Source organism: Thermobia domestica, chromosome 6 (assembly GCF_964235325.1).
Source record: "Thermobia domestica chromosome 6, izTheDome1.hap1.1, whole genome shotgun sequence".
NCBI lineage: Eukaryota > Metazoa > Arthropoda > Insecta > Zygentoma > Lepismatidae > Thermobia > Thermobia domestica.
This window is the reverse complement of record NC_137459.1, coordinates 136,805,873-136,833,737: the sequence shown is the minus strand read 5'-3', so window position 1 is coordinate 136,833,737 and position 27,865 is coordinate 136,805,873. Positions and strand designations below refer to the sequence as shown.

Below are 27,865 nucleotides of genomic sequence, written 5' to 3'. Positions count from 1 at the left end.
AATGGATGAAAATACAAACACGCGAATGCATGCGAATAAGTATAACTACTAATTCTCGTTTTGTGCCATTGAGCAGGATCAATTAGTTTCAGGCAAAAGCCACGACAACATTGTCCCTCTGGAGAAAAATCGCAAAATTCACGAACAGGCAATCACCACGAGTGTAAGATCCACGGATCAAAACGTCAGTACTAGCTAATTTCTTCCACTTATTTATGCTTTGACGGTTGCGTTCATAGCTAAGCAGAATGCGTAGAATAATACATTTATGTGAGTACCGACTTCTTTTTCTCCCCAGAAATTGTACTGTGTAAAACTATAATTTAACAACATTAAAATTTTAATCACAAAGCTTATAGTTTATCTTTGATACAATATCCATTTTCATCGACTGTTGTTGTAGATGTTATCAAATTGTTTTGCAAAGCTTATTTTCACCGACTTCATTGAAAATTTCTGAGAAGTGGGCGTTCATAATTATTGAAACGAATTCTCATCACAAGCGTTGATGGTTTCTTCCAGAACAATGGAGCTCCTGTAAATTAATGACGACACGGCATCTAAATTAAATTTCCTCTGAATGAAACAATGTTCTTTGTAATTTTGAATCATATAGTCAGTAACTCATGGTTAAGGGTGTAAAAATAATCTATGCCATCGTATTTTGTGTAATATATTAAATTATTTATGGAGAAATATGATATTTTAAGAAAATATCACTTACTATATCTACTTATTCACATGATCGTTATTTTGAATTTTGTTTTATTATTATTATTATTATTATTATTATTATTATTATTATTATTATTATTATTATTATTATTATTATTATTATTATTATTATTATTATTATTATTATTATTAATTTCACCAGTTAGCTGCAATAGGCTTTTTAGATCACTGTCCACCGCCTGTTTCTTCATTGTGTCATACTCTCTGTGACACCACACTGTACCATCTCCCCACTTTTTCTTTGGTTGCCCTATCGCTCGTTTCTCACTCAGTTTCATAGCATTCACTCAGTGAACTACGTACCCCAAAAGTCTTCTTATATGCAAAAAAACAATCTCAGTCTACTTTCTTGTAGCTCTTCTACTACTGGTCTTATCTTTACTGTTCCTCGGATCACTTCATTCTTTACTTTGTCCCTCCGTGTAACTACACACATCCACCGTAGCATCTTCATTTCCACAGCATGCAATTTCTGTTCCTCTCTCTTCCTCGTCGTTCAACATTCTACACCGTATAATATGGCAGGTCTCACTACTGTTTTGTAAACTTTTCCTTTAAGGTATATTGATACCCTAAGGTCACACAACACTTCTATTTTGTCCAACCACTGATACGTAATTATGTTGTTTGCATCTTCCTCTATTTCTGTATTTTACTGCAGTATTGATCCTAAGTACTTGATTTTATTTATTACCACCTCTTCTTCGTCCAGTCGTATTGTTGTGTTTTGATTACTTTTTTTTGACCAGCTAATGTAGTTCTCTCTTGGTTTTATTAATTCCAAGCTCATTCTTCCCCAATACTCCTCTCCAGATATTTAATTTCTTTTGGAGTTCTGCCTTGGTCTCACTCATCAGCACGATTTCGTCCGTAAATAACATATCCCTAGGTGCCAATTCTTGGATATCCTGTGTAAGCTTGTCCATCTCAAGTGCAAAAATACATGGGCTAAAATTAGGTCCCTGATGAAGCCCCATATTCACTTTGAACGTTTCTGTTATTCCCCATGCGCTTCTTATTCCTGTCCTACAACCATCATAGGTTCACGATTTACACAAATATTTAAAAGAAATATTTAAATTTTAACACCCTTTAGGCTAAGGGAAACGGTGATTAAGCCAAGTAAATGATGATGGAAGAATTGGTGGAATGAAAAAGTGGGAGGAGACGGTAGTACCCATGAAGAACCACAGACACGATGTTGTCCACCACAAATTTGCTTGGCCGAGAATCGAACGCCACATAGTAGAGGTAAGCACTTTACCACTGAGCCACCGTGCCCTATGAATTATACGGATGTATACGTTTGCAACCCACTTTTCTCTCAGTGCCCACCAAAAAAGATCCCATAGCATTATTATAGGACTTCTCTAGATTGATGAAAACCAAATAGATGTTCTTCTGGCTCTCTGTACTTTTCCATTAGCATGCTAAGCGCAAATTTTGTATCCGTTGTCGACCTTCTGGCATGAAACCAAATTGTCTCTCCCCTCAATCTTGCTTCTATAATTATTTCCCACGGCTTCATTACATGGATCATAAGTATTATTCCCCTGTACTTATTATTATCTATATGATTTATCCATGTGGAATAGGAAATTTTATTAATTGCCAAATGTGTGTGTGGCAGATTTTCTGTGTCTTAAAAATATATAGTACAGCATTGTAACAGAAGCTGAAATTTCGTTATATTATTATCTGTACACTATATACTATATCTCTTCTGGAAAATGTCCATGAAAATTCCACAAAAATGAGAAAAGAGGAACAATAATGTATAATAGTGTATACATTATAATAATTTATATGAAATGGTTATTACCTTTAGCATTTCTTCCTTGGCTAACATGGTAAATGAAGCATTGTTTGTAAAAAATTATATAATACTGCTACAAAATTGCATGTAGATTATTATTGTCTCACAAAATTGATAGCCACCTCTTTTCGAAAAAGCCTCTATTCTTATCAATAGGAATAATCAAATCAAATTAAACCAATAGAAATTCAAGTTATTAAAACCATTTACTTGCGGTTTCGAGAATACGGTATTTAAAAGAGAAAAATATGGCCAAGTGGAACATCCTATCTGTATCGTATGTTCCGTAATTACCTTCTAACGTGTCATTTTCGAACAACATTCAATAAGAATTTAATACCAACATTTCATGTCAGATTCATTAGTGCCACCACACATTAAAATATTATTATTTCCTTCCGTGTCTCTTTGAATAATAATGAACATTTCATATTATTTTTTCCCTAAATATGTAGCTATACAGTATTGTCAGGATCTAGCGATGGTAGTGATTTTTGAATATCCCTTGTTAGATATTATACTTTCCAAACTACGGATTTAGAGAAAAGATCACCATATATGGTCACCGTGGTCAGCTGATCTAAACCACATGAATTTAACAATTTGAGGTGTGTGCTGTAAATAATCGATACCTGTATCATCCCTAGAACAACATAACTACTGCCATGGCTACTATAAATTATCTTATGTTCAAAAGATATCAAATAAAAATAATATACGACATATTTTAAGAAATATTAAAAATGATGGTAAACACGAGAATTACATTTTGCGCCAGTTGTCCCATTAATTCAAGACTTACTAACCACCCTGTATTTCGCCTTGTCAATATTTGTATGTTAAAAGGAAACACATCCTTCTAATACTTAAAATTGTCTTATTTCACTCCATTTGCCACGTTCCTTCTTTAGAAACTACTTTTCAGAGTGAAATGCGTGCAAAGACAATAATATTGCTCTTTCTCAAGCATTTTTATTTCTATTTTCGGATCCCAGGTAAGATACATCGATACTAACAGATCCAGCTGAACATATAACCTCATTAGATTCACCATATACGATTTCAGTTCTTGATCCATCATTATCGTGTAGTTATCGTATATATTAACATGTTATCGCACGATCTTCTCTGTGGATTAGCCCATTATTTCTATTGAACAGAACGTTGTGCGTGGAGCGTTTGTAAATTGCTTATCTCGTGCTTGAAGGTGTTGCTATAACACTCCATCGCGTGATCAGTTGCATTCACTTTCACAGTGTCTGCCAATACAAGCACAATGTTCTAATTTTATCCGTTAACATGTGTAACGGAAATAGCTGACGGAAAAGGAGCTATGGAAACATCAGTATTGCAATCTCATATAGCAAATTGTGTGCTGGACAGAATGATGAAGTAAGAAGAAAAATGTTTTAAAAGCGAATAGAAGTTCATTTAACTTGAGAACAAACTATGTTTAAGAGTTCAGTGATGAGTTTGGAAGTGAGTAAAAAGTTCTTAACAAAAAAAATATATATTAACTGACTTCAACAAAAGCACTTAATAGCAGAAAATAATTCATTACTATTATCTATTTTTAAAAAATGAAGTATGTGCCAACCCAAACAAATTAATGCCTCATAAAATTACAATCCAAACTGATTTTATATTAGACATTAATTTGCTTAGCTTGGCAAAGATCTTGATTTTTTATACATAACAATAATGAATAATTTACTGCTTACTTTTAGTTTTTATTTTTCACTTTTAGTGTGTTTTTGAAATCGTTTACGTTTCTTTAAGCTTATTCATTTCTTCCCGCTTTTCTTTAACCCAGGAGTTTAGTTAGATATTTAAACTAAAGTAGGACACTATCCTCCTATAAATTTGGCTGGCCTATGATACACACAACATATATGTATTTTCCTTTTTCTACATATCTTTCACCAATTACACTTAATAATCAAATTGCATCTCTTGTGCCCTTACTTCTCCTGAACTCGAACTGTTCCTCCTCAACTTCCTCGTTTGTTCTTCCATACAACCTCCTGTTCAGATTTCCAAGTTTTTTTTCTTTTTGCTGTGTGAGATATGAGATTAATAGTTCTATAATACTCGCATCTCTCTGGATTCGATTTCTTATTATGATCGTCTTTAGAAAGTCTTTTGACCACCCTCTTATTCTTGTCTCCAATATTCTTAATGAATTGGAATATTGGTTGCCGGTACTATATATCCCGGTTGCCTTTCTATTCCTAATCTCAGATATAGTTTTTATTTCTTTTAAGCTTATTTATTTTCCCACTTTTTCGTTACCCCAGAAGTTTAGTTAGATACCTCAACTAAAGTAGGATACTAACTTCTTTTAAAATTGGTTAGCTTATGGCATGCCGGGCGCTGAAAATAGTGACGATAATGGAGATAGCCATCTTGTAGGAGGTGTCGAAAGAAGCAAAAAGATATCTAGCACACATAGCGCGGAAAATGTTTTCTTTCGAAATTTCCTCCATAAACTGCCGAAAACGACGGGAAATAATGCTCCATAGCCTGAGAACTATATGACCTATCGTAATCTGGTCAAGGAATTAAACAGGATCTAGCACACGATCTATCTAAATATCCATGATTTAGAATCCTCCGGTAAAGGCGCAACGAATTGTATAGAGGAAGCTGGTGTATAGACAGATATTTTTAAAGAACTAATTAAGCTTGAAGGACAGTATTTATGACATTTAAAAATAAATTTATTTCCCCGTTTGTAATCAAAAATGACTACTTTCACTTTCACTAGGATTAGAATTAAGAACTAGATTTCAGGGCTTTTTGTATCTATGGCCATGTTAGCCTGTCACGTATGAGGGACGATGTTCGTCGGCGATCACACTGCCCGAGTAATTGGGAAGAAGAAAGGAATGGGAAGGAAGGAAGCAGCCTGATATTGAACCACCCGACCGATCTCGATCAAACTTTCAACAATGTTAAGATTAGGGCCTGAGATGTTTTTGTGATTTCAGTTTTACGGTGCAACGCAGGATAGGGGGAGGGGGAAATATGTAAAAAAAATTAAAAAAAGTGACTGTCTTTGTGACTTCACCTGATCGATCTTAATCAAATTTTCAACATAGATACAGTAGAAGATATATACAGTATAAGATATATATATGAGGGGCGATCAACTGAAACCCGTTCGTTCCATGTATTATTGGTATAGTGTATAGGAGGATATTGTTTGTTTAATGGTGTCTACTGGCTAATGCCCCTGTGTGTTAGGTGTAGGAATGTTGTTGATACGTGTTTTCGTTTGCAGATATAACGAGTAAAATATGGCTTTCAAGATCCCCGATCTGTCCAAACAGGACCAGCGTGCCGTCATCCAGTCTCTGACTGCCAAAGGTTGTCAACCAGCTGAAGCGTTGCGGCGTATGAAGGACGTGTATGGTGATGCATGCGTCTCCGAAACAACAGTGGTGGACTGGACAAGAATGTTTCGGTTGGGGCGTGATGAAACCACTGATTATCGCCGTCCCGGTCAAGTCCATTTTGTTGCCACAGAAGACAAGCGTGAGAAGGTGAATGCGGCTATAGCTGCGGATAGACCTCTCACAGTGTGACTTTCACATCTTTGGGCTTCTAAAGAAGGCATTGAAAGGTCAGAGATTTCAGTCTGACGCTGAGGTTCAGGAGGCTGTGCATGATTGGTTTGATAGCCAGCCGTCCAAATTTTACGCGGACGCCATTTGTAAGTTAGTGACACAGTGGGACAACTATCTCAACTCTCATGGTGACTGAACAATATTTTTACTGCATGCTAACCATAGACCCCTCTAGGTAGTGTACAAGTTTAGGCTCGAAATAAAAGTTATTTCATGAATTATGATCTCTGAACGGGTCTCAGTTGATTGCTCCTTATATATTCACTTTGACGGTAGAACCTAGGGGAGGGGGAGATTTACATATAAAAATAAATAAAACTTAACTCTTGATCCACCCAACCGATCTCGATCAAATTTTCAACATAGATGACGTTCGGGTGTGAGATAATTTTTATCATTTAACTTTGACGGTGCAACATGTGGAGGGGGAGATATATATATATGTAAAAATTAAAAATGAAAGTGACTGTCTTTGTGACTTCATCACTCTTGAACCACCCGACCGATCTCTATCAAATTTCTAACATAGATGATATTAGGGCGTGGGATGATATTTATCTATTCACGTTGACGATAAAACTTAAGAGAGTTGAGGGAGGAGTTAAAATATAAGTAAAACTTAATAACTCTTGAACCGAACGATCAATCTCGATCAAGTTTTCAACCAAGATAAAGTTCTAACGTGAGATGGTATTTGTCATATTACTTTGACGGTGTAACTTAAGGGAAATGGTTGGGGATCATTTAAAAAAAATAGATCGAAAAGGACCGATATCAGTGTCGAATTCATAGTTCTCGGGGTTGCTGAGATGAACAACGACACTTCCGAGGCCGTGCCCTGCAACATGAGAAGGGGAGGGGAATATTTAAAAATAATCTAAAATGGCCGGTATCAAAGAGAGCTTTAGTAATAGTAAAAAGTGACTGACTAGCGGAACACATTACTACTTTTTTCTTAATTTAACCCAGCGAAGCGGGTAACTGATGCTAGTAATACATAAAAATAAAATTATAAGTGGTCAAACAACCCTTATTGGATCATTTCATATCGATGGACCCTCATACAAAATATCCAATGAACAGTAGGATGGAACTTACTTCGAATTTTTAATTAGGGAAACATATAATAGAACTTCTCCGGAACAATAGATGAAATTTATCATATACTGCATAATATTGCCTACTCAATATAGGACGATATTACCATAGGGGTGAGGTGAATATACTTGTATCTTGAATTCGTGTTTTCTATTGTACTACAATGCATTGTACTATGCTCTTATAATATTCTAACTACTGCCAGTTACTAAATGCAATATATGGACCCTTGTCGTCATGATCAAAGCGCACGTGATTGGAAGTTAATCCTGTTTGAAATACTTCTCAGATACAAATCCGAGCAATATTTACTTCGCACATTAATATAGGTTCTGTCTTTCATGATTTTGATATTATATAAAGATGTAGACCATAATTTCAATATAATGTTTTTAGTTAATAAACAGCCATTTTCGGTCCTAACATTTTTCATTCTTTGCTGAGCCGTAGCTACACAAACAAAGAAATAACCCTGGATAAGCTGAGAATTTTCTAAATATTAGGGGCTCAGAAAGAATAATAATAATACATCTTCCAGTGTGAGTGTAATATACTGGTAATATAATTTACCATGCTAGAGTTGTCTTGTTAACAATATTTACTGTTTCACTTAACAAGTTCTCGTAAACCGCAAATTATACATAACAGCTCATTCACAGTTGCTGGAAGATCATGAGATGCTTTCTACTCTGTGCAATAACTTAAAAAATTAAGGATTCTCAGCAATCTTTTTTTTCACAAGCAATGTATATGCTTTGTCGTCTACTTTTGTCAGTAAATGAAGACCTTTTGTTAAAATATCCTATTAATGTCACAATTATGTAAATTACTCTCTGTATTATATTCTCCGACAGTATTACAATGGGAGTAAATTTACCAGTTCTTGCACGTAAGGCTGTGCTCACGTCAAAGCGTTTTATGTAGATTATTATTCCCTTTAATTTTCCTTTTTTTCTCTGCCAAAGAGAGCAATTTCCTAGCTTTCCAGATAGAGGTTCTCTTGAACGACACACAATTACGTACGAATCTCATATATTGCCCAATTCCTCCTACCAAAATGAGAGACATTGATTTTTTTTTCTTTCTTTCCGGGAGATGAAATAGTGTCTGTACTGCCATTCACAATGCAAGCTACTGTATTTGGTATCATCATATAACTAGATAAATATAAGTTATGCAAAGACTCTTTTATCAAATATGTCTTCAACGTTTCAATTTTCAGATAGTTTTTTTCTTAATTATTTAAGTTCAGCTAAAGAGTAACAGTTAAATAGTTTTAGTCCTAAAACAAATAATGATATACTTTAAAGATTTCACTAAAGAAATAAATTATTTTATTTTACAGCACTTCAAACCATACATTTTCTAAACTCTCGTAACTTCACTCTGTTCTAAATTTACGTTGGAAAGCGAATTGAAAAATATTAACAGTAGTAAAATAAACTCATTCCGGATGAAGATAGCACGATGACCCTATCTCACTTTAGGTGCGAGTGTCCGTTGGTTCGATTCGATGTGATTTTAGTTTGTGGTGGACAATTTCGGATTCTCTCGTTTCCTTTCAGATTACCTTTCTATCACTTATTTTATAATAATTTACTTATATTAATTATCCGTTGTCTTTAGCCTACAGGGTATAGTTGTAGTATGTTAAAGGTTCTATTTCATTCCGAATGGTTCCAATCGGGATACCTGTAAGATACGTATGGGTAAAGATCGGAAAGTAAAATTTGAATAAATTGCCATAAGATTACAAGAGAATGTGTAAGAAAGATTGAAGAGAAAATATTAGTGGTAGAGTTCTTCATAGGAGCTTTTTCGATAAAATTTTAATGATATTCGAGGGAAAATAGTTTTGATTAAATTCATTGAGTGATACCCGGCGTGCAGCGGAAAAAATGTAAATTTTGAAATGTCTCTATCAGAACATGCTTAATAGGAAGACAGATTGAACTACACAAAGTCAACATCGTACTGTGACGTCGCGGAAGGCTGACGACCAAATCATATGATTGGCAACTATACTTCATATGCTTTTTTGTTGTCAATTTCAGTGAGTCTGTGAGTACTGTGTACTAATAGAAAATGATTTTAATATTGTTCGAAAATAGTTTCTAGACCTTCAGTGACACACTTCCTTGAAAACAAAGCAGCCCATTATAACCAGCGCTTCAATCGTCGCATTGATTAGTCAGTTTCAATACTGTAGAAACTAATTTAATATAATAATAATACTGCATACTAGAGAAATTGGCTTAAATATCACAATTCAATCAAATCTTGATAATGAAATTGTGATTATCTTTCCTCAGTGAAATAAACGAGTTCTGTATTGTACTCCAAACTAAGCCCAACGTAGTTTTTTTTATTTGTTTCATTCTCTGTTGTAACGTAGTGAACAGAGAGGTCAAAAGTAACCAAAGTCAGAAAAAAATATTTTGTGAAGGACATAACTGTAATTATATATATATATATATATATATATATATATATATATATATATATATATATATATATATAATTACAGTTATATAATAATATTATATATATAATAATAATAATAATAATATTATATATATATAATATATATATATAATATTATTAAAATCTCTTGTTAAGTACTCATAGGAATATACAGTATTAACATCTGTGTCCAGGCTTTTCGGTTTAGAGTAGAGTGTGTTTTACATTTTTATTTTTTGAACAAATTCCCAGATTCCCAAATTCCCTTTGCAATTTTACACGGAAATGTTAACAAACAGGAAAAGGAAAAAAAAAAACAAAACAACAACAACGACAAGAACACTGTCAACAAATAGTGCAAAAGTAATATTATTTCGCCAAAACTCGTTTAATTGGTCTCTCAAACACCAGGTAGCTCGAAAAAATGTCCATATCAGTTGTTAAATGATTATAATAGTTCGATATTCTGTAAAGAAGAGATGCCAACCTAGGGCGGGCAAGATGGAATAGTTAGGTATTCCAGGTTAGGCGGGAAGGGACACGTAGGGATAGTTCCTGAAGTAATATTTCCGATATATTCCACATTATCACCCTGCCATTTGAAACACAAGTATTGACTCTCTCGAAAGTCACAAAAGCTAAAACAAGATAGGTTCTAAGTTCATAGAAAAGGAATAACAAATGTTTCATATTGTGCATTGTGTACATGAAAGAAAGCATCAATCACCTGTCTACAATGACGTTACTTTTGACACTCCTTTCGTCTGTGAAATTTAAATTGTTTTCTCTAATAACATTTATCCCATACTAATTCAATCTATCTATGTATCTCAACGTATGTATGACTTATTTAGTATAGCTAAACAACACTCTAATCTCAGCGGCATCATAGAATTTGGTACAGCTTGAAACTTTTTTAAGGTCTTTTAAGTTAATAATAACTTAATTCCCTACCAGTTTTCACCATTTTCCAATTTCAGTAAGAACATTTCGCCTCGGGAGACCCGTGTTTCTATTCTCGGTGGGAGCTCATGTGGTTCAAACCCCATGTTAATCTGTAGGAACGTCTCGTGTAGCCTCCGTGTTGAACGGGAAGCTAAAGTTCAATTCAACCAACCAATTTTAGATGTAGCTACGGGGTGTTCCGTGTGTGTTTGTGCACATGCTAATAAAATAAATTGATTTTTTTTATTCAAACTTACTTTCTTGTTTGTAATTCTTCATTTCATTAGAATAATGTTTCGTGTGACTTCTACCAATTCTAAACTCCTATTAAATCAGCACCTGAGAACGGTGTATTGAGAGAGGTATTTGGACTTTAATTATCTTTATTCACACCTATGTGGAAAGTTATATTTTAGTTACCACTGTGCACACCAATCTGACAAATTCTGGCTACGCCTATGAAACCAACCAATATTTTGTCTATAGATATCATTGGGAAATTGTTGGAAACATTGATGCAGCCAGGTTTAGTGCAAAACTGAGTATCTCTCTGCCTTATTATCTTCCTGTATGCTCTTTCTTTCTCGTTTTATTGTTTCTTCTTAACTTCAAGTTTTTATTTATTTAGTTCTGGTACTATTTCATCTGATATACAGAACGGAGATTTCATTTCTTCTTATCTTGGAGTGTTGATTATTCACAATTTGGAACCACAGACGGGGCAAAATTCCCGGATTCAAGAACTCCTAAGATCTCGTATTAAAACTTCTCCATAACTATTATGCATCCTAACGCATTTTGTAACTACAAATAGTTAATAGAACAAGGAATCTACAGTTAGATTTATAGTTGTATGTTGCTTTGAAACATAACTTATTATATATAATGCCCTTTCCTCTTACCTAGTGGCTATGATTACGCATTTTGTTCATATGATCCCGAGTTCGTTTCCTGATAAGAAAGCCTTAAGAAATTTGAATGCATTACGTTGGTTTGGATTGACCTTAAAATACAGTTCCACGGCCTACATTTCCTCGATGCTGAACAAAGAGGCTAAACGTCCATAAAGAAACAGTTATTGTGTATAGAACTTTTAATATTGTTGTTATATTAATTATCCCCTATATATGATTACTCGAAAGTAATAACTGATTTCTTATAAGCGTGTGAGGTTAAAAATGGAAAGCAATGCTTTGTAGACACTTAAATGCGTAATAAAGTAAATGTTTCTTTGTTAAATCGAATTACATTTAATAGAGTTGTATTGCTTTTGAGCTTAACGTCCCTTTCAGTAACGAGGCTATATGAGACGGGACCTACTGATTAATGTGGAATCCGAACCACATGAGCGTCCACTTTAATAGAATGGTGAATATGCATGCTTTCAGTGAAATAATAATCATTGGCGTATATAGGGTGTGTGAGATGAAACGTCCAGTATTCTGTACAAATCATAAACTGCTGAAGATAAAAAGATGAAACAAAAGTGAGATAGAAAAATGTCACAGTGCGCATTGAATGGAGGACACTGTTTTTCTCACAGGGTTCCCTATCATGGGAGATTGGTGTTCACACGAAAATTTTGAATGATAATGTATGTCATTTAACTTATCATTGAAAAGATCAAGAAAAAAAACAAACGCATTTCATAGGATTTTTTTTTTCATGTGGGGCACCGTTTACGAAATGGCCATCATTTAAAGGTAAGTTTTTGCACAGTTCCTTAGTGCTTCATAATAGAGGACCCTCTGTTGGAAAACCATATCCTTCAGTGTGCCCTATGACATTTTCCGACCTCACTTTTTATTTCATCGTTTTATCTTCCGCCTTTTATAATTTATAAGCACTGGGTGTTTTATCTGACTGTTTGAATAATATATTAAGGAAACTAAGAAGACAGGAAAATACTTACTCTTGGTCGTTAAAAGAATTCAACTTTAAATCATAATTGTACACAGATGTGAATAAATAAACACGTTCTACATTTATATTGCAGATATCATATTTTTAAAATGTTTCTTGTGACTTGAAAGAGAAATTCCATCTTTCTATGCCATATAATCGGTAGATTTCTTTTCAGTGACCGTAATTTTCTTCAATATTTTGCTGATCTCACAAAAAAATGGATTTTGAGATTGACAAAGGCATTTTTGTCTTAGATATAATAGACTCGTGTATCAGAGCACGATCCAGCGATCGATAGTAACGGGAAAAAGCTTTGAAGACACATCAAAACCAAGTTAGTAGGCCTCTGGCAAAACTATTATAGCTGTATCGTGAAGAAAATAGGTTTCTTGTTTTCTGAAAGCGAGAACATCATGTTGCTTTTATGTATTTGTTAGGTCAATTATAACCCTCTTAAGAAAGCATGCTGGCTTCCATTAGAATATTAGTAGTAAAATGTTCTAAGGAACAATAAATTATATCTATTCCATCTAAAAAAAATGTGAGAAATCTTTAAGAATTTACACTTTTTTATGAAAAACATTCTTATAAGCAAATTTTAAACCAGTTTATGCTATCTAAGAATCACTAAGGAAATTGAATAAATCTAAAATATTTTATTTAAAAATCTATTAATAGTACAAAATATTGTTTTCGCCTTTTAAACTTACTGTGTCGACTCTTAAAAACTATATGGACAACAATAATACCGTGAGGTACACATACTAACCGAGCGAAGTAGCTGAAGTGGTAGAGCGTTGGCTTCGCATTCGGGAGGTCGCGGGTTCGATTCCCGCTGCCCACTATCCTGACTGGGATTTTCCAGGGTTTTCCTCAGTCCTACCAGGGAAATGCCGGGATGGTACCTACTAAACAATCCCTGGCTGATACCTTCCCAAAATCTATTCCATTGTTGTTGTTAGATGTCCAGTGTAAAATGGCCTCTGAGCTGTATCGGGTGATATTTAAATAAAATAAGAATAAATACTAAAATGTAATTTTAAGAATTATAACAGGAAATGTATAATTTCTGTATATTTAGCAATAATAGAGAAAACTTGGATATGCTATTAATATAAACATGTTTATTATCAGTCCACGCTTTTATTTGTGTCCTTTAATATTTAATTCATAAATAAAAAAGTTGATTTTTCATTTTAGTGTTCTCTGTACATTTGTTTTTAATATAGACCCTATTCAATATTCAATATTTAAAGACTTATACCGATAAGTCTTTAAAGGATACAAAATTGTTTAAAAGCGCGTGAAATGCTACACAGGAGTTGCTACAGCTGGATAAAGTAGTTGAACAAGATTTGAGAAAGATAAAAAGTAACTTTCTATATATACCAGGTGAATCAAAAGTCTGGAGTCATAGGCCAACTCCATTATGAGAGTTACGGAAAAAATAACAAGAGAGAAAATTTGTTAAAAATAGGTGGCATTCAATCTAAGTTGGATTTTTTTTCTTTATTTTTTTCTTTTTACAAATAACGCCACAGGTTTAGGCTTTACACTGTAAGGTGCACTATGTTAAATGAAAATGAAGTTGTAAGTTCATCAGACTGATCAAACTGAACATAAAAACAGGCAGAAATGAAACGGGAAACGTGCACATTGTTGAGTGATAGAATCTCAAACACCCTGAACCCGTTTCCCAACAATTCTATATTGTTAGCATGTTGAGGGACCAAGGAAGCAGCCTGCTGAACTGGTAACTGTGCTTTATGATTTAACATAGGCCGTCTTACATGCATTTCTCGTTTCCCCTTACGTATGGGGACTCAATATTGCTATCATATATTATATTCTACCCGGTGGTCTACTGGCTACTGCTTGATTTTGTTGCACGTGATTGTGGATTCCCGTCGGAGAGCAATAAGAAAAATTGAACGCATTACTGTAGATCAGATTCTACTGTAAAACTGTAGCTTCACGTCTCATATAGCCTCTGTGCTGAAAACTTACGCTTTTAACTTTAAGAAACAAATAGCACTTGCGACTTCAATAGCGAGATAAACGCAGACATAAGACTTATCTTGAGATAACTAATCCATATAAAAAACTTTAATTTGCTATTCCTTACCGTTTTTGTTCTATGCACTGAGAAAAAAGTATGTGACCTACGTAAAAACCTAGGTTACATGTGTAAATCCTGTAATTCTTGGACTTAACGTACAGCAAACATATAACTGAAAAACTATATTTCATACGTACTTTCTGTACAAGTGTTCCGAATAAACGTACTTTCCTTACGAACGAAAGAACTGTGTATAAACGATCAGGATCTTACATACAGATGGACGTATATAACATATAGCTGACGTGTGTAACATACGTATATGTATGTAATATACGGAAGACTGTTAGATATCATACATCCTGCAACGGTATTGTGTAACATTTAAGCTTGAAAAATACGTAGCATATGGATAACATATGTTCCGTACTGATTCCCGTAGTAAACATAAGGATTCCGTATATTTGTTCAATATATCGCTGTTCGGATAACGAATTTTTCTCAGTGTGGAAATCTAACTACTTTGGTTTTAATTTAAGGATCAGGGCAGAGATCAAATGTATATAATACATATTACATACATGGACCTGCCACACTTATAATACATGGAAAACCGATTTTTGATTGTCTACATCTTGGGATCGAGTGCATGATCACCTGTACCAAAGAGCTTGATTCCTAACTTTTGATCCTCTTCATTTCTTAATTCTGGTCAGAAATAATGGTAATCTATCAAGTAGTTCTTAAGCTATCTTATCATCTCGACTAATGGATTCACGAATAAACAGGGTATATATATATATATATAATACACAGGGGTGTTCATTTATTATGTATCCAAAATCCTCTCACCTAAACAAATGACAAAGGTCCATATGGACATAGGGCGAAAACCGCATTGTTTCAGAGGTACACCATGCCGAAAACGAGGAAAATGTAACTTTGAAGCTCCGTAGCTCGAAAACTAAAAAGTATATTAAAGGCGGTTAAAGAAATATTACAGGAACTAGTATGCTCTCTATCTAAATATCCATGTTTCAAAGTTAAACATCATTTGATGGCAGTCATTTAAGCAAGATAAACATCATACAAATAGAAGATCATAAACAAATGATTTCAGAGACACATAAATCCAAAATATTATCAAAACGGAGATCAGAAGAAATGATTCGAAAAACTATTTAGCGGGGAGCGTAGGTTCTGTAGTTCAGAAGAATGATACATTTATTCACAAAGAATTCATGTGCGTGCGGGCCAAAATGAGCATGGAAAGATTCAGATCGGAAACGAAAATAGCGTATTGAAGATGACAATTGGTTCTACGTTGTGAGTATGTAAAAGCAATCTAGAATGGTGTAAATGGGAAGAAACGAAAGCTTACATTTAATACCACAATATCTACCCTTAAGATTCAGTAGTTAAGTGAATGTTGAAGGTGAATAATTACGGAAATATCTGTGAAATAGGAAAATAAGAAGAAAGAAAGTAAATGAAATGAGGTGAAGACGACACATTGGTATTTGTTAGGGATATGAAATATAAAGAGGCTGAGAGTATGGAAAGAGGCCAGGCTTTAGTAATACTTTAGGGCGGAAAGTATTTTTGGGTTTGAGCTGTACCGAAGAGGTTGTATATGAGGTTTGAGTGATAACATGTTAGTTGTTGTTAATTCAGAGTTTGTGCCAGAAAAATGTGTGAGGTTTTAAACAGAGTAAAGTTAGAGAAGTGGATGTAATTAAGTCATGAGATATGAAGATGTTTAAATAATAAGATGTGTTTATTGTGAGGAGTGAAATAAAGGGCATCAAGAAAAGTGCAATGTTTTTGTCAGAAGTTGTAAAGGAGTTCATAGAGCATTAAATAAAAGCATTGATATTGTTAGATTGATCAAGGCAAGAGTTTACCTTAACTGATTTTAAAGATCAACAGTATTTTTGCGAGGGTAAGGTTAGGTTTGAGTGCAAATTAACACTTTTAGAGGAAAGTCCTATTGTCTCGTCTTCATTTCTTTAAATGGATACTTTTTCTAACACGTTAAAACCATTCGATTGTACACTATTCCTTTCAAGATCAAATAAAAATGACTTGTGGATTCCGAAACCTCATTGAACTCTGACTAACAAAGTAAAAAAAAAATACCTTAAGCCATAGGTCATAAACATAGTAAACAAACCTAATATTTGGTAAACAAACATGGTATTATGGTATTTGGTGCACACCCCTGCACTTGTTTCATCTGAATTAGACCCACCTGGTGTCGTCCTTTAGTAGGCGTGCTTGATTTTGCTGTAATTCTCGTAGGCATTTTAGTTGAATAGAACACATGGTGCAGTAAGTGGCGTTAGACGTTTTGGTGCATGTTCATTTCGCGTGTGGTATTACTGAAATGGGATCAATGTAGGCGTGCACAGTTAATGAAATGGCAGATGCATCTCATATATAGTCGTGTTTATCGGAATCCACATGAAGCACAACGACTATGTCATGAATATTTTCCAAATCTTGTTCTTCCCAACCCTAATACTTTTGCTGTTATTGATACGGCTTGTGCGATCTACATATGATTCAGTTGGCCGCCCCCGGAAAGTCTTGACTCCTGATCGAGAAGAGAGAATTTTCAGATAATTAAAGAAGATCCTTGTAACAGTACAAAAAGAATAGCAATGCTAGGTGTTTCACATGAGACCGTGTGGAAAGTGTTTCGCGAACAACAACTGTATATTTATCACTTGCAACATATGCAAGGAATAGAAGAAATATACTATCCTTCGCAAAGACACTTTTGTGAATGGTATCTTAATATGTGTATGGAAAACTCTCTGTTTCCTTCATTAATCATATTTACTGATGAGGTTGGGTTTACGTGAGATGTGTTGTCAATATCCGCAATGAACACCAATGGGCAGAAGAAAACCCTAATGCAAGTTTACCTACCCGACACCAACATGAGTTCTCGATTAATATGTAAGCAGACATATTGTGGGACGAACTTCTAGGTCCATAAATTTCACTACAACGTACCACAGGTGCAACATACTTGCAATTCCTTCAAAAAAACCTTCCGGAATGATTGGAAGATATTCCTTTCTTGAGAAGGTCTCAACTTTGGTTTATGCACGATGGTGCTCCACCACATTTTCTGTGAGGCGTTCGTGTATTTCTTCATCAACACTTTCAAGACATGAATAGGGCGAGGAGGACTCACACAGTGACTTCCTCGCTCCATTGACCTAAATCATTTGGATTTTTATTTGTGGGGACACAAAAGTATACTGTATAAAACACAAATAAGCGAAACACACGAATCGGAGGAAAGAATTCGTGATAAATTTGCAATGATTCATCAGATGCCTGTGCGTTTCAATCGAGTACCGTACATGAATCACTATCAACTCGTGCAGAATATTGCATTGAGGCTGATGGAGACACAGACAGAATCTCATAATTATTATTGTTGTCTTCAGCGTAGTACGCAGAATACAAAAGATGTATTATATACTCTATTAATACGTCATAGTAAGTAATTTCGTGTTAATTGGGTTTACTCGAGATCTTTCGTTTCCTCCAACTTTTCATTGTATCATTTCTTTCATCATCATTTACTCGCAATAATTACCGTATCTATTGTTGGATAGAAAAAAGTGAGATGTCAGTGAAGGTACCATGCTACACCCACTCTTCTGCAAATAGTTTCCTTCGAATCCTTTGCCCTGATGTTCGTTTTCACAGCATTTCGATTTTCTGTATCTCTACAGTTATTTGTTTATCATCTTTCGTTTGTATAACATTTATCTTGCTTAGATAGCCGTTTCTCCACTCACAGTGAATTGTAGTCCTAGTTCCTTATGTATCTGGCCACTGTTCGACTCAATTGCTGCCTGAAGATCTGCATTTTGTACATGCGTTAGTCTTCCGGCACGTGGTGCGTCTTCGAGTGTTTTGACATCGTCCATAAACTTGTTAAACCACCGCTGCACTGTCCGTGTAGTCACAAACCCTCACCAAAGGCCTGACATATCCTCGTAACCGCTGTAGTGGCGTTTGATCCCAGTTTGAACTCGTACAGCATACACGCTCTTATGACGCTCTCTGGAGGTTCCATTTTCACTCTGTCCTTACGCAAATTCACAGTGTAACTGAACTGCCACGACCAGGTAGTATGTTGGATATACCCACACCAACAAATGGCCTTCGCCTTATCTCCATTTGCATTCAACTCACGGTGTGAAGTCCAATGGAACACAGATCTCCACAAAAAACGACAGAACTTTGTTGGTTGCCTTTATATAAAGTAGTTTTTGTTGGTAAAGCAAATTCCCTAAAAACTAATTCGCCTTTTCACCTTAGAAACTAATCCTCAAAAGCCCCTTTCGTTTTTGCTCTGTGGAAATCTAACACTGAAACTAAAAGTAGTAATAGATCTACCATTTTCAATTTTAATAGAGAATTAAGGATAGAATAAAATCTATTCTTGCGACACTGAGTCCAAATTAAGAAACGCTTCTCGCTATCTGTTAGTGTTGTTTCTTTCTTGTATAAATCAATATTGAAACTTAAAGTGATGAATTTCCTTCACTTCTGACTTCAACAGAAAGATAAAAATGGAGATGGAAACTATTTTTGGACGGCGAAGCTATTTGTGGACATATTTTGAAATATATATGTTACTATTTTTGCAGTGTGGTGACAAAGATTTATACTCCTACAGCTGCAATAGAGAATTGGGGTGGAGGCGGAACCTAATTTTGGGACATCAAATCTATATGTATATATATGTATATAGAAATATGCCATACATTATTGTTTTTGCTCTGATACCTATCGATATACGGATGGACGAACAGCCATAGTATCCATAAGGCTTCTCATACTTAACGAATAGCATGCAAGAGCTATTTTTTTAATCTTCGTTAGCTCAATAGAAAAGAACCACATGGAATGACGAAACGTGAATGAGACAACTTGTTCATTGAGCGCCGCCCATTCTCCACACCGGTAGATGACTGCAATTAAATTATTGTGGAGTATTGAGCATGAAAACAGCGAGTGCAATCAGAGCACCCTCTGAGTGTGAACTACATGATGTAATTCAACTTGCTGTTGAGTTTTCTGAAATTACAAGATCAGACACTTCAGAAATCATAATTTATGCCTTTCATAGGCCACATGATCCACGTGTTCATCAAGGACATGTGCCATCACAGATTTTCTCCTTTGGCTACTCTTGTGGCGTACGTCGTTAGGTCCTGCTTTAAACTCTCTGCAAGACTTATGTACAGAGCAATCACTTACGAAGTTCCAGCCGTAATCATCCATTAGACGGTGAATTGCAGCTGTAGTACGCTCTTTGGCCTGGAGAAATCAAGTTGTGCCACAAAGTTCACACTTGGCAGGCGCCTCGATTGCACTCGATATGTTTTCACGCTCGCTACTCCCAACGAGTCAGTTTAATGGCGTGTGAGATGAACGATGTCCAATGTGAACAGCTTTGTCCTATTCCCGCTTCATCTCACGTAGTTTTCATATGCTGGCTTAACGCACGTAAAACAAAAATTGTCCTCTTATTTTAAAAGTCTCGAAATATAAAAGGGTGGCCCAAAAGTAGGTATACAGTCTCGTACTGTATTTTATATCATTTCTTATTGTTATTAAACAGGTAGATCTCGTTTCTTTATTATTTGTTCTTAATGTCTTTTTACTTATAACTTAAGCCCGGAACAGTTGAAGCAAGTAAATCCATAAACTAGAACGTTATACTTGATAAATGCTGGGTATATACCTGCTTTTGGGCCACCCATATCTACATTAAATCTCTTACCAAATAAAATTTGGTAGTATGGCTGCTCTGTAAATTGTCCAAGTTATCACTGCATACAGCACACTACTACTACTATATATTATAATCACTACTATAGTACTATAATTGGGCTGCTATTGCTGACACTCCAAGAAAACTGTTTTTTAGTTTTCTTTTCCTATATTAAAAAAGAGTTGATTAGACCCCTGTTTTAGCCGTTTCTTTTACGAACGAACTCCAGATAACAATAACAACGGTCTTCTTTTAGTTCTACTCTCTAGTAGAAATTAAGCCCACATTTTCTCTTTTCCATTACCCACACGAAACTGTTAAAACTTCGAGCCGAATTTCACGAAGTAGTATGTATATTACAACCGCACTATAGCATTGGGTAAACTTTCCTGCGTCATTAACATATCTTAAAGTAGGTTTATTTGTAACATGTGAATGAACACAGTAAGATTTACATCATGAGCTGTAAATAAGATAATGCGATTTGTGAACGTTTACAATAGAAATTTAAAGACTTACAGGAATCTCAATTTAAAAAAAAAAAAAACAATTTAACTATTTTGAATATACTGTACGTGTTATGATTTTTTGCGAATTTCCTGAATTGAAAAGTTGTGTGAATTGAATCAAACTCTCTGCAGTTTCCTGCATTGTTTGTTTTTAATATGGCGTCTAATGCAAGCCATTGACTTTCAGTAAATTAACATAGTTGTTGTAAAATGGCGTACTTCATTGTAGAAATCTTAAATATTCAGGCATTTCTCATCCTTCTCGATACACAAAAGTTTACCGTTTAACAATTAACTGAAGTGAAACAACCAGATTACCATTTCAACTAAAAGACATTCTCAATTACCAGTTTCCTTTCTGCAAAATAACTAAAACATTGAATGAGGGAAAGAAATAAAAATGATCGAATTTTCCTCTCAAAAACTACAATATCAGGTTTCTGCGGTAGAAATGAGTAAATGTAGAGAGGCACATGTGCTGTATTGGTAATTTGAGATTCTCCGCTAATGGATTTAATGGAAGCTGTCAAAGTGTCTAAATCAATACTATAACAAAACCGGATTAGTTAACATCAGAACACTGTAGCTGGAAGTCATAGTAACATTAGTATGAGCTTTCATTTATGATTTTTTCTTATTATTATTTGTTTGATAAAAAAATGCTTTGAAGCATGAAAATAATTGGTACTGAAAAGTGCATGGGATAGTTGATCAGAAAATGGCATTTGCAAAAAGTGTGAATGTAGGCCTGATTTTATTATATATTATCTGTTCTGTAGTATCGTCGCCATGCATATGAATGTTCTGAAAATTAAAAGTGACCTATTTTGATACATGATCGTTATCATGATTTTATTCCATATAGTCTATTACAGCTCACTCATATAAACTTACGTTAGTATCGAAAAATAAGTTATGTACTCGGTTGTTTTAAGCAATGTTTTACTACTATGAACTCCAAAATTATTTACGTTTCCATGAATAATTTTTTAGTTATATATGTAACAAACATTTTATAATAAATACTTCATGAAATTATAAGATAACTAAATTTCGATTTGTATATTGACAATAATGAAGCAACTTTGATTACAATAATGGGATCAAATCCAACTTTTAAACATCTTGGAATCTTGTAGTTTACGTTGAGGTAGCTTGATGGTAAATACAAATCAAGCAGAAGTAATTAGTTAAATAGCAAAATAGAAAGAAGCTAAATATTTCTAGGTACAGTGTTTATGAGTTACAAAATTTCCATAAGGACACTCGAATTGAAATTTGTGACTTAATTTCAGAAGTGTGACTGTGATTTCTGATTTTAATGAAGATTTGAAAGCAAAAATGTTACCATTTCAGTTTCCCTCATATCAGTTTCACTTGATGTTGAAAATAAAAACGTTCTGTACTTAAAAAAAAGGACTGGTGTATAGTATTACATGTATTAAAAGTATTACATCTAAGATATCGTCGTTGGTTTCTGACAGCATGAAGAACTTGATTTTTAAAATAAATTCATGTGTACAAACAACAAAGCCGAGAATTCGTATTGTATATACGTTTTTCAAGTAGGCGATCGCACATTTATTGATTCGTAGAGATGATTCGGCGACCCACAGGAAGTATTTCTGCACGAGTCAAAAATAAAATGTTATTTTACTTGTACATGCAATACATACAACCTCTGAAGATGGATTAATTTCTACATTCCATTATCAACTCACTCAAGCATTTGCATATATATTGAAAAGAATGAACATTAATGCAGAAATATGAAACTTGTCTACCCAATCTTGTGTTATGCTGTATTAATTTCTGAAACAATTTCCTGTATTCAAGTTTTTGGTTCGTCCAATTGTCTTTTTCTGCGTTAGAAAATTGTGCTCTTTGTCAAATTGCCTCAAATTTACGCATTAATATTTTTTTTTTTCAAATTACGTAGTAAATAGTTAGTTACTAATATTGGCAAATCATTGAATTAACATGCCAAAAATTGTTATGTCAAACATTTCAAATTTTATGCATTCCATCTCATGTAATGCATAAGACGTTATATTAATATACCAAATGAAAGGATGAGTTATAATAAATAGGAAAGCTTGTTTTCGGAAAGGTTGTATGCAGTCTCTTTCGAAAAAGAAAAGTATTGGCCACCCACCTTACTTTAGAATGCAATATTATGGAACTGTTTCTAGGAAATTCTAATATTTTGTCTTTAAAAATGGGTTTCAATTTATCAAAAAAATCCACATTTGTTCGGTTTAATTCCAACTGAGGCTAGGAGTACAGGACTTTCTAAGGAGAAGTGAGTGTTCTTTTTTTTAATCAAGATTGTACCTGTTGAAAAATTATACACAAGATACTGCGTTCTTGGCGAAATACTTCCAAATACTTCAACTTCCAACGCTAAATGTTTCCATACGTGTGATAATCACCTCAATGAAAATTATGTTGTTTTAATTTGCCATGCAATGCTTTAACTTCTTTAAGACTTTCTTTTTCTAATTCCAAAAAATAAAATAGTTAACAACATAATCTGAGAAAGCTCTCTAAGTAATTACGTCTAAAAAATGTTTGTACTAGCAAGAAAAGATATTCTAAATTACATTTTAAACTGAGGAAGCTAGGAGAAGCGATCAATCCTTACAAGAATCCAGGCTTGGTCGATTTTCTAATGCTGGATTTTTGGTTCCCTTTATTTTTGATTTCAACATATTAAATTCTCCAACTCTATCCATCACGACTCTGGAGGAGTTAGTGTCTGATGAAGACAACGTTAAGTTGTCGAAACCGTTACACTGTAATTTAGTTTTTAATAAATAATTGTATATACTCTGGTCAGAAGTGTTTATTATTCCTTAAATTCTCCAATGTTGCATTCTATTAATGATAATCCCTTTCTCCTCTCCATTGATTATTTCTAAGCAAAGTAATAAAATAAAGACGAGACGTGAATCCATCGCGTATCCCAAAACTGAAATGAAGTTAAATGAAAGTTTTAGTTTAGTGTCCCATGGTTATGCCTTTGAGGCTAAAGGAAACAGGTGATTAGTGAATGTGAGTTATTCTGAAGTTTAATAAAAAAAAAAACAGCATTTGAGGTTATTGGGTTGTCAATGTTGCCAACCTTTTACAAAATATTGTGTTTTCAAATAGCATTAGACGTCTACACGAACATTGTTAGCCAATAACATTACTTTGTGGCTTTTATTATTTAATTACTTTGTGGCTTCATACGTAAGTTACTCTAATCTGCATTTATTTGTAGCAACACATTAACACTTTCATGCAAGTGTTGTGATCTATTAAACGTTATTTCTTATTGTGCTCCGTTAATTGACTTCACACTTGGACGCCTTGATTTTGAAAAACGAAGCGGAATCTGCCCCATGTTTAGGAACGTTTTGATATCAGCAATCATATGCTGAAGTATGGACGTCTAGTGCTAGTTGAAAACATAACACTTTGTATCAGGTTGTCAACACTGACAACCCAATAATCTCAAATATTGATTAGTTTCATTCTCTATGTTAGTGTAAATGTATTTGCACAGGCATAATTAAACTTAATTGTATTATTCATGTAATATTGAATATTTCCATTCACTTTCCGATAGTGAGCCATCCTAGGGACTCGACATTTGAATACTTTATATTCCGGAAATGAAGCGGCATCGGACCCATATTTATAGGAACACTTTTACTTTTTGGGATGTCCGGAATCACCTCGTTACTTTTGGCCATGCATTTATGTTACACCCTGTATATATACACAACTACAGTCAATAAGTTTCTGGACTGGACGCAGTGTGGCGCTAGTGGTATACTACAGTAGATAAGTGATATCTTGGAGGAAGCAGTGGAAATTCATCTCTCGACCCAGCAAGAGACAGATCTATGTATAGAGTGTAAACAGAATAATGTTTCTGTTGTAAAAGGAGTTGATTGTGCCTCGGCGGACTTCGAAAATGTCGCAGTTTGAGCAACAGGCAAACTTCAAGTTCTTCCAAAAACTCGGCAAATCCGCTGCAGGAACGTTTCAGATGATCACGCAAGTGTAGAATGACAACGCCCTAGGCCGCAGTGCAGTTTTTAAGTGGCACCAACGGGATACAGAGGAGAGAAACAGTTTAGAGGATGATGAACCAGTAGGTCGGCCAACAACAGTCCGAACATAACACAAAATCGATTACATTGCAATGGTTGTGCGTGGTAACCGTTTCCAGCCGGTAGATGACATCGCAGCAGCAGTACGGATCAGCCATGGTACGTGTCACAACATTTTGACCGATGACTTGAACATGTTGCGTGTCACCTAGCACCGTATCCCACGCATTCTGAACAAGACCAACGATCAGAAGTGCTGACGCTGATGGAACGTAACTGAACCGGAAAATAACAGAAGATGAAACATGGTGTCTCCTCTATGATCCACAACTAACAAGACAGGCAGCCACATGGAAATCGTAATCATCTCCTAAAGGCAAAAACCCGAGACAAGACAGGTCAAAAGAGAAAATGATGCTTGAACTATTTTGAAGGTCAGTGTGGATCTGCGTAATTGTGTCTCTGTGTGTGTGTGTGGATGTTCACATTGATTACAGCAACAATGGATTCTACTGGTTGCATATATTCCGGGTACCAGCCCACGAATTTATTGACTGTACTAGTATATATATATATATATATATATATATATATATATATATATATATGCAACAGATGTATATTGCACAACAAAAATCGCGAAATTAAAAATATTTGTTTTTTATATTTTTAAATGAATAAATGACAAAATAACATTTATAATATTTTAAAACTATATAGACGTGTTTCGCGTTTACTTGTTGTGCAAAATTTAATTATTGTTTTCTTGTGTTAATTTAATTATTGTTTCCTATACATGTGAAATTTGACGAGAGAAATCTTATTTTCCAGATGGAATCAAATTACCTACAAACATTCGTCAGAGAGTAACTCCGAATGGAACGTTAATTATAGAGAATGTTCAAAGGGAAGCCGACAAGGGCTCATATACGTGTACTGCTCGCAACAAGCAAAGTCATTCCTCACAAAGATCAGTTGATGTTCGAGTTATGGGTAAGTAAAAATAGCAGTTGGTTTCTCTGAATTGTTTCAAATTAATATACGAGAGTTTAGGCCCTGCAATATCAGTATTTTTCTTGATAGTTTAGATATTGATGAGTAAATATGCAGATAAACTTTTTTCTAATTAATGACTCATTACCTTTTTGTTAAAATGTGCTCATTGTGTTGAGTGGTAGTCAGAAAACGATAAAATTTAAAAGCATAAATTTTGCATAATATTGTTAATTAGATTATTAACAATACTATTTTCATTCTTATTCGCATTCATAACCAATTTGACTCTTAAATGTTGTTGCAATGAAATATTTTAATTTAAGAGTTCAGTGTTTATTTTCCATTTTGCCTGATTTGATCAAAAAATCATCAATATTTATTCCAGATGTTATTACACAGAATAATTCCAAGTACTTCAGGATTGAGAGTACTTTTCTTTATGTTCGCCGTTTCGCCCAGAGTATAGCATAAATGCAATAACCTGTTTCCTAACTGTCTTGCAAATGTTTACGTGACGTATTGAATGTTGTTGCTTGTCGTCGTAAGATTCATACGTGAAGTGTGATATAAAAAAAATAATATTTACTTTATTTTGTCGTCGAATTTTGTATTCTGTCTCGTTATGGAAGCAATGAATTCGAGTATTTTCATATTTCAAGATAAGATTTTCTTTTATTACAAATTCAAAACAATATTTTCACTCAATTCGTCTGCTTACTAAACCGGCAATCCTAAAATATTTAAATTGGCAACAGATTTTAGTGACAGGTTTGGAAGTTCTTTTTTTCATAAATTTTCTTTTTCATATAATTTTCGAATAATTGGACTAATTTTAGTATAGTTTCTTGTTGATTGAAAATAAATATAATTAAGTAAAATGTACCTTAGTTGTCCAATATCATTCAAAAAGTGACAAAAATTGTTCGGTCGTCGTATTCATGGAATTCTATCTGTGGGTAAGAGACGGATCCAACAAAGTAGTGTAGCAAGATACGTTTTGAACAATCATATGTGAATTACTAAAATGACACTATATCATTGTATTAACACTGCATCACGTAATACATAAGGAGCACAATTCTATATTTGTCATTGTCTTTAATATGGTCTTATATGGAATATTTTATGTTTAAAATTATCAACAGAAATAAGTTGGGGTGCTCAAAATTGTCTTATTCACGTAATTAATATTAAAATTAATACTGTATGTTAGCATAATTCAGTTAGAAATTACAACTTGAAACTATTACTACACTTAAAAGATATTTTACATACTGTTCCATAACTCCTTGAACTTAATAATTAAACGAGGTTTCAATATCATTTGTTCCTTAACAGAAACTCATATACTAATATGATAATAACAACATGTTCATAAATTGAATCTTATTTGTGAAAACGAGAGCTTTAATTATGTAAAGAGAAAAACAATTGAATGTTAAGTTTCTATGATTTAACTGTTTCAAAACTATCCGCAACCACTGCAGTAGTTCATTGTTGGAAACGCAGTTATACGCCACATTTATGATAGACAATCAGGTACAATTAGAACTCTCGTAATAAATTAAACCCAGCTAATCTAATGTGAATGTTTAGTATTTAGCGTTCACGTAATAATAGATTAATTGTGTTCTGATGGGATGTGAAAGTAGTGAAGTGCAGTGTGCAATAAACTTCATTAAATATGAGTTTTAATTACTATTAAAAGTCAGGAAGTTTTCAAATAATTTTTCAAGCTCAAGTGTATCATTATGTGTGGATAATTCTGTGTGTGTTCAGTGTGTTTCTATACATGTAT

General features: G+C 34.1%; 1 protein-coding gene across 1 annotated transcript in view; it reads left to right on the top strand.

The window, feature by feature from the left end:
• Positions 1–27,865, top strand: part of LOC145687313 (cell adhesion molecule Dscam2-like) — a 1,291,367-nt gene that overhangs the window by 1,105,283 nt on the left and 158,219 nt on the right. The window contains exon 10 of the mRNA XM_081760775.1: positions 25,903–26,064. Within this exon, the coding sequence (XP_081616901.1) occupies positions 25,903–26,064 (162 nt within the window). The remainder of the gene's footprint in view (positions 1–25,902; positions 26,065–27,865) is intronic.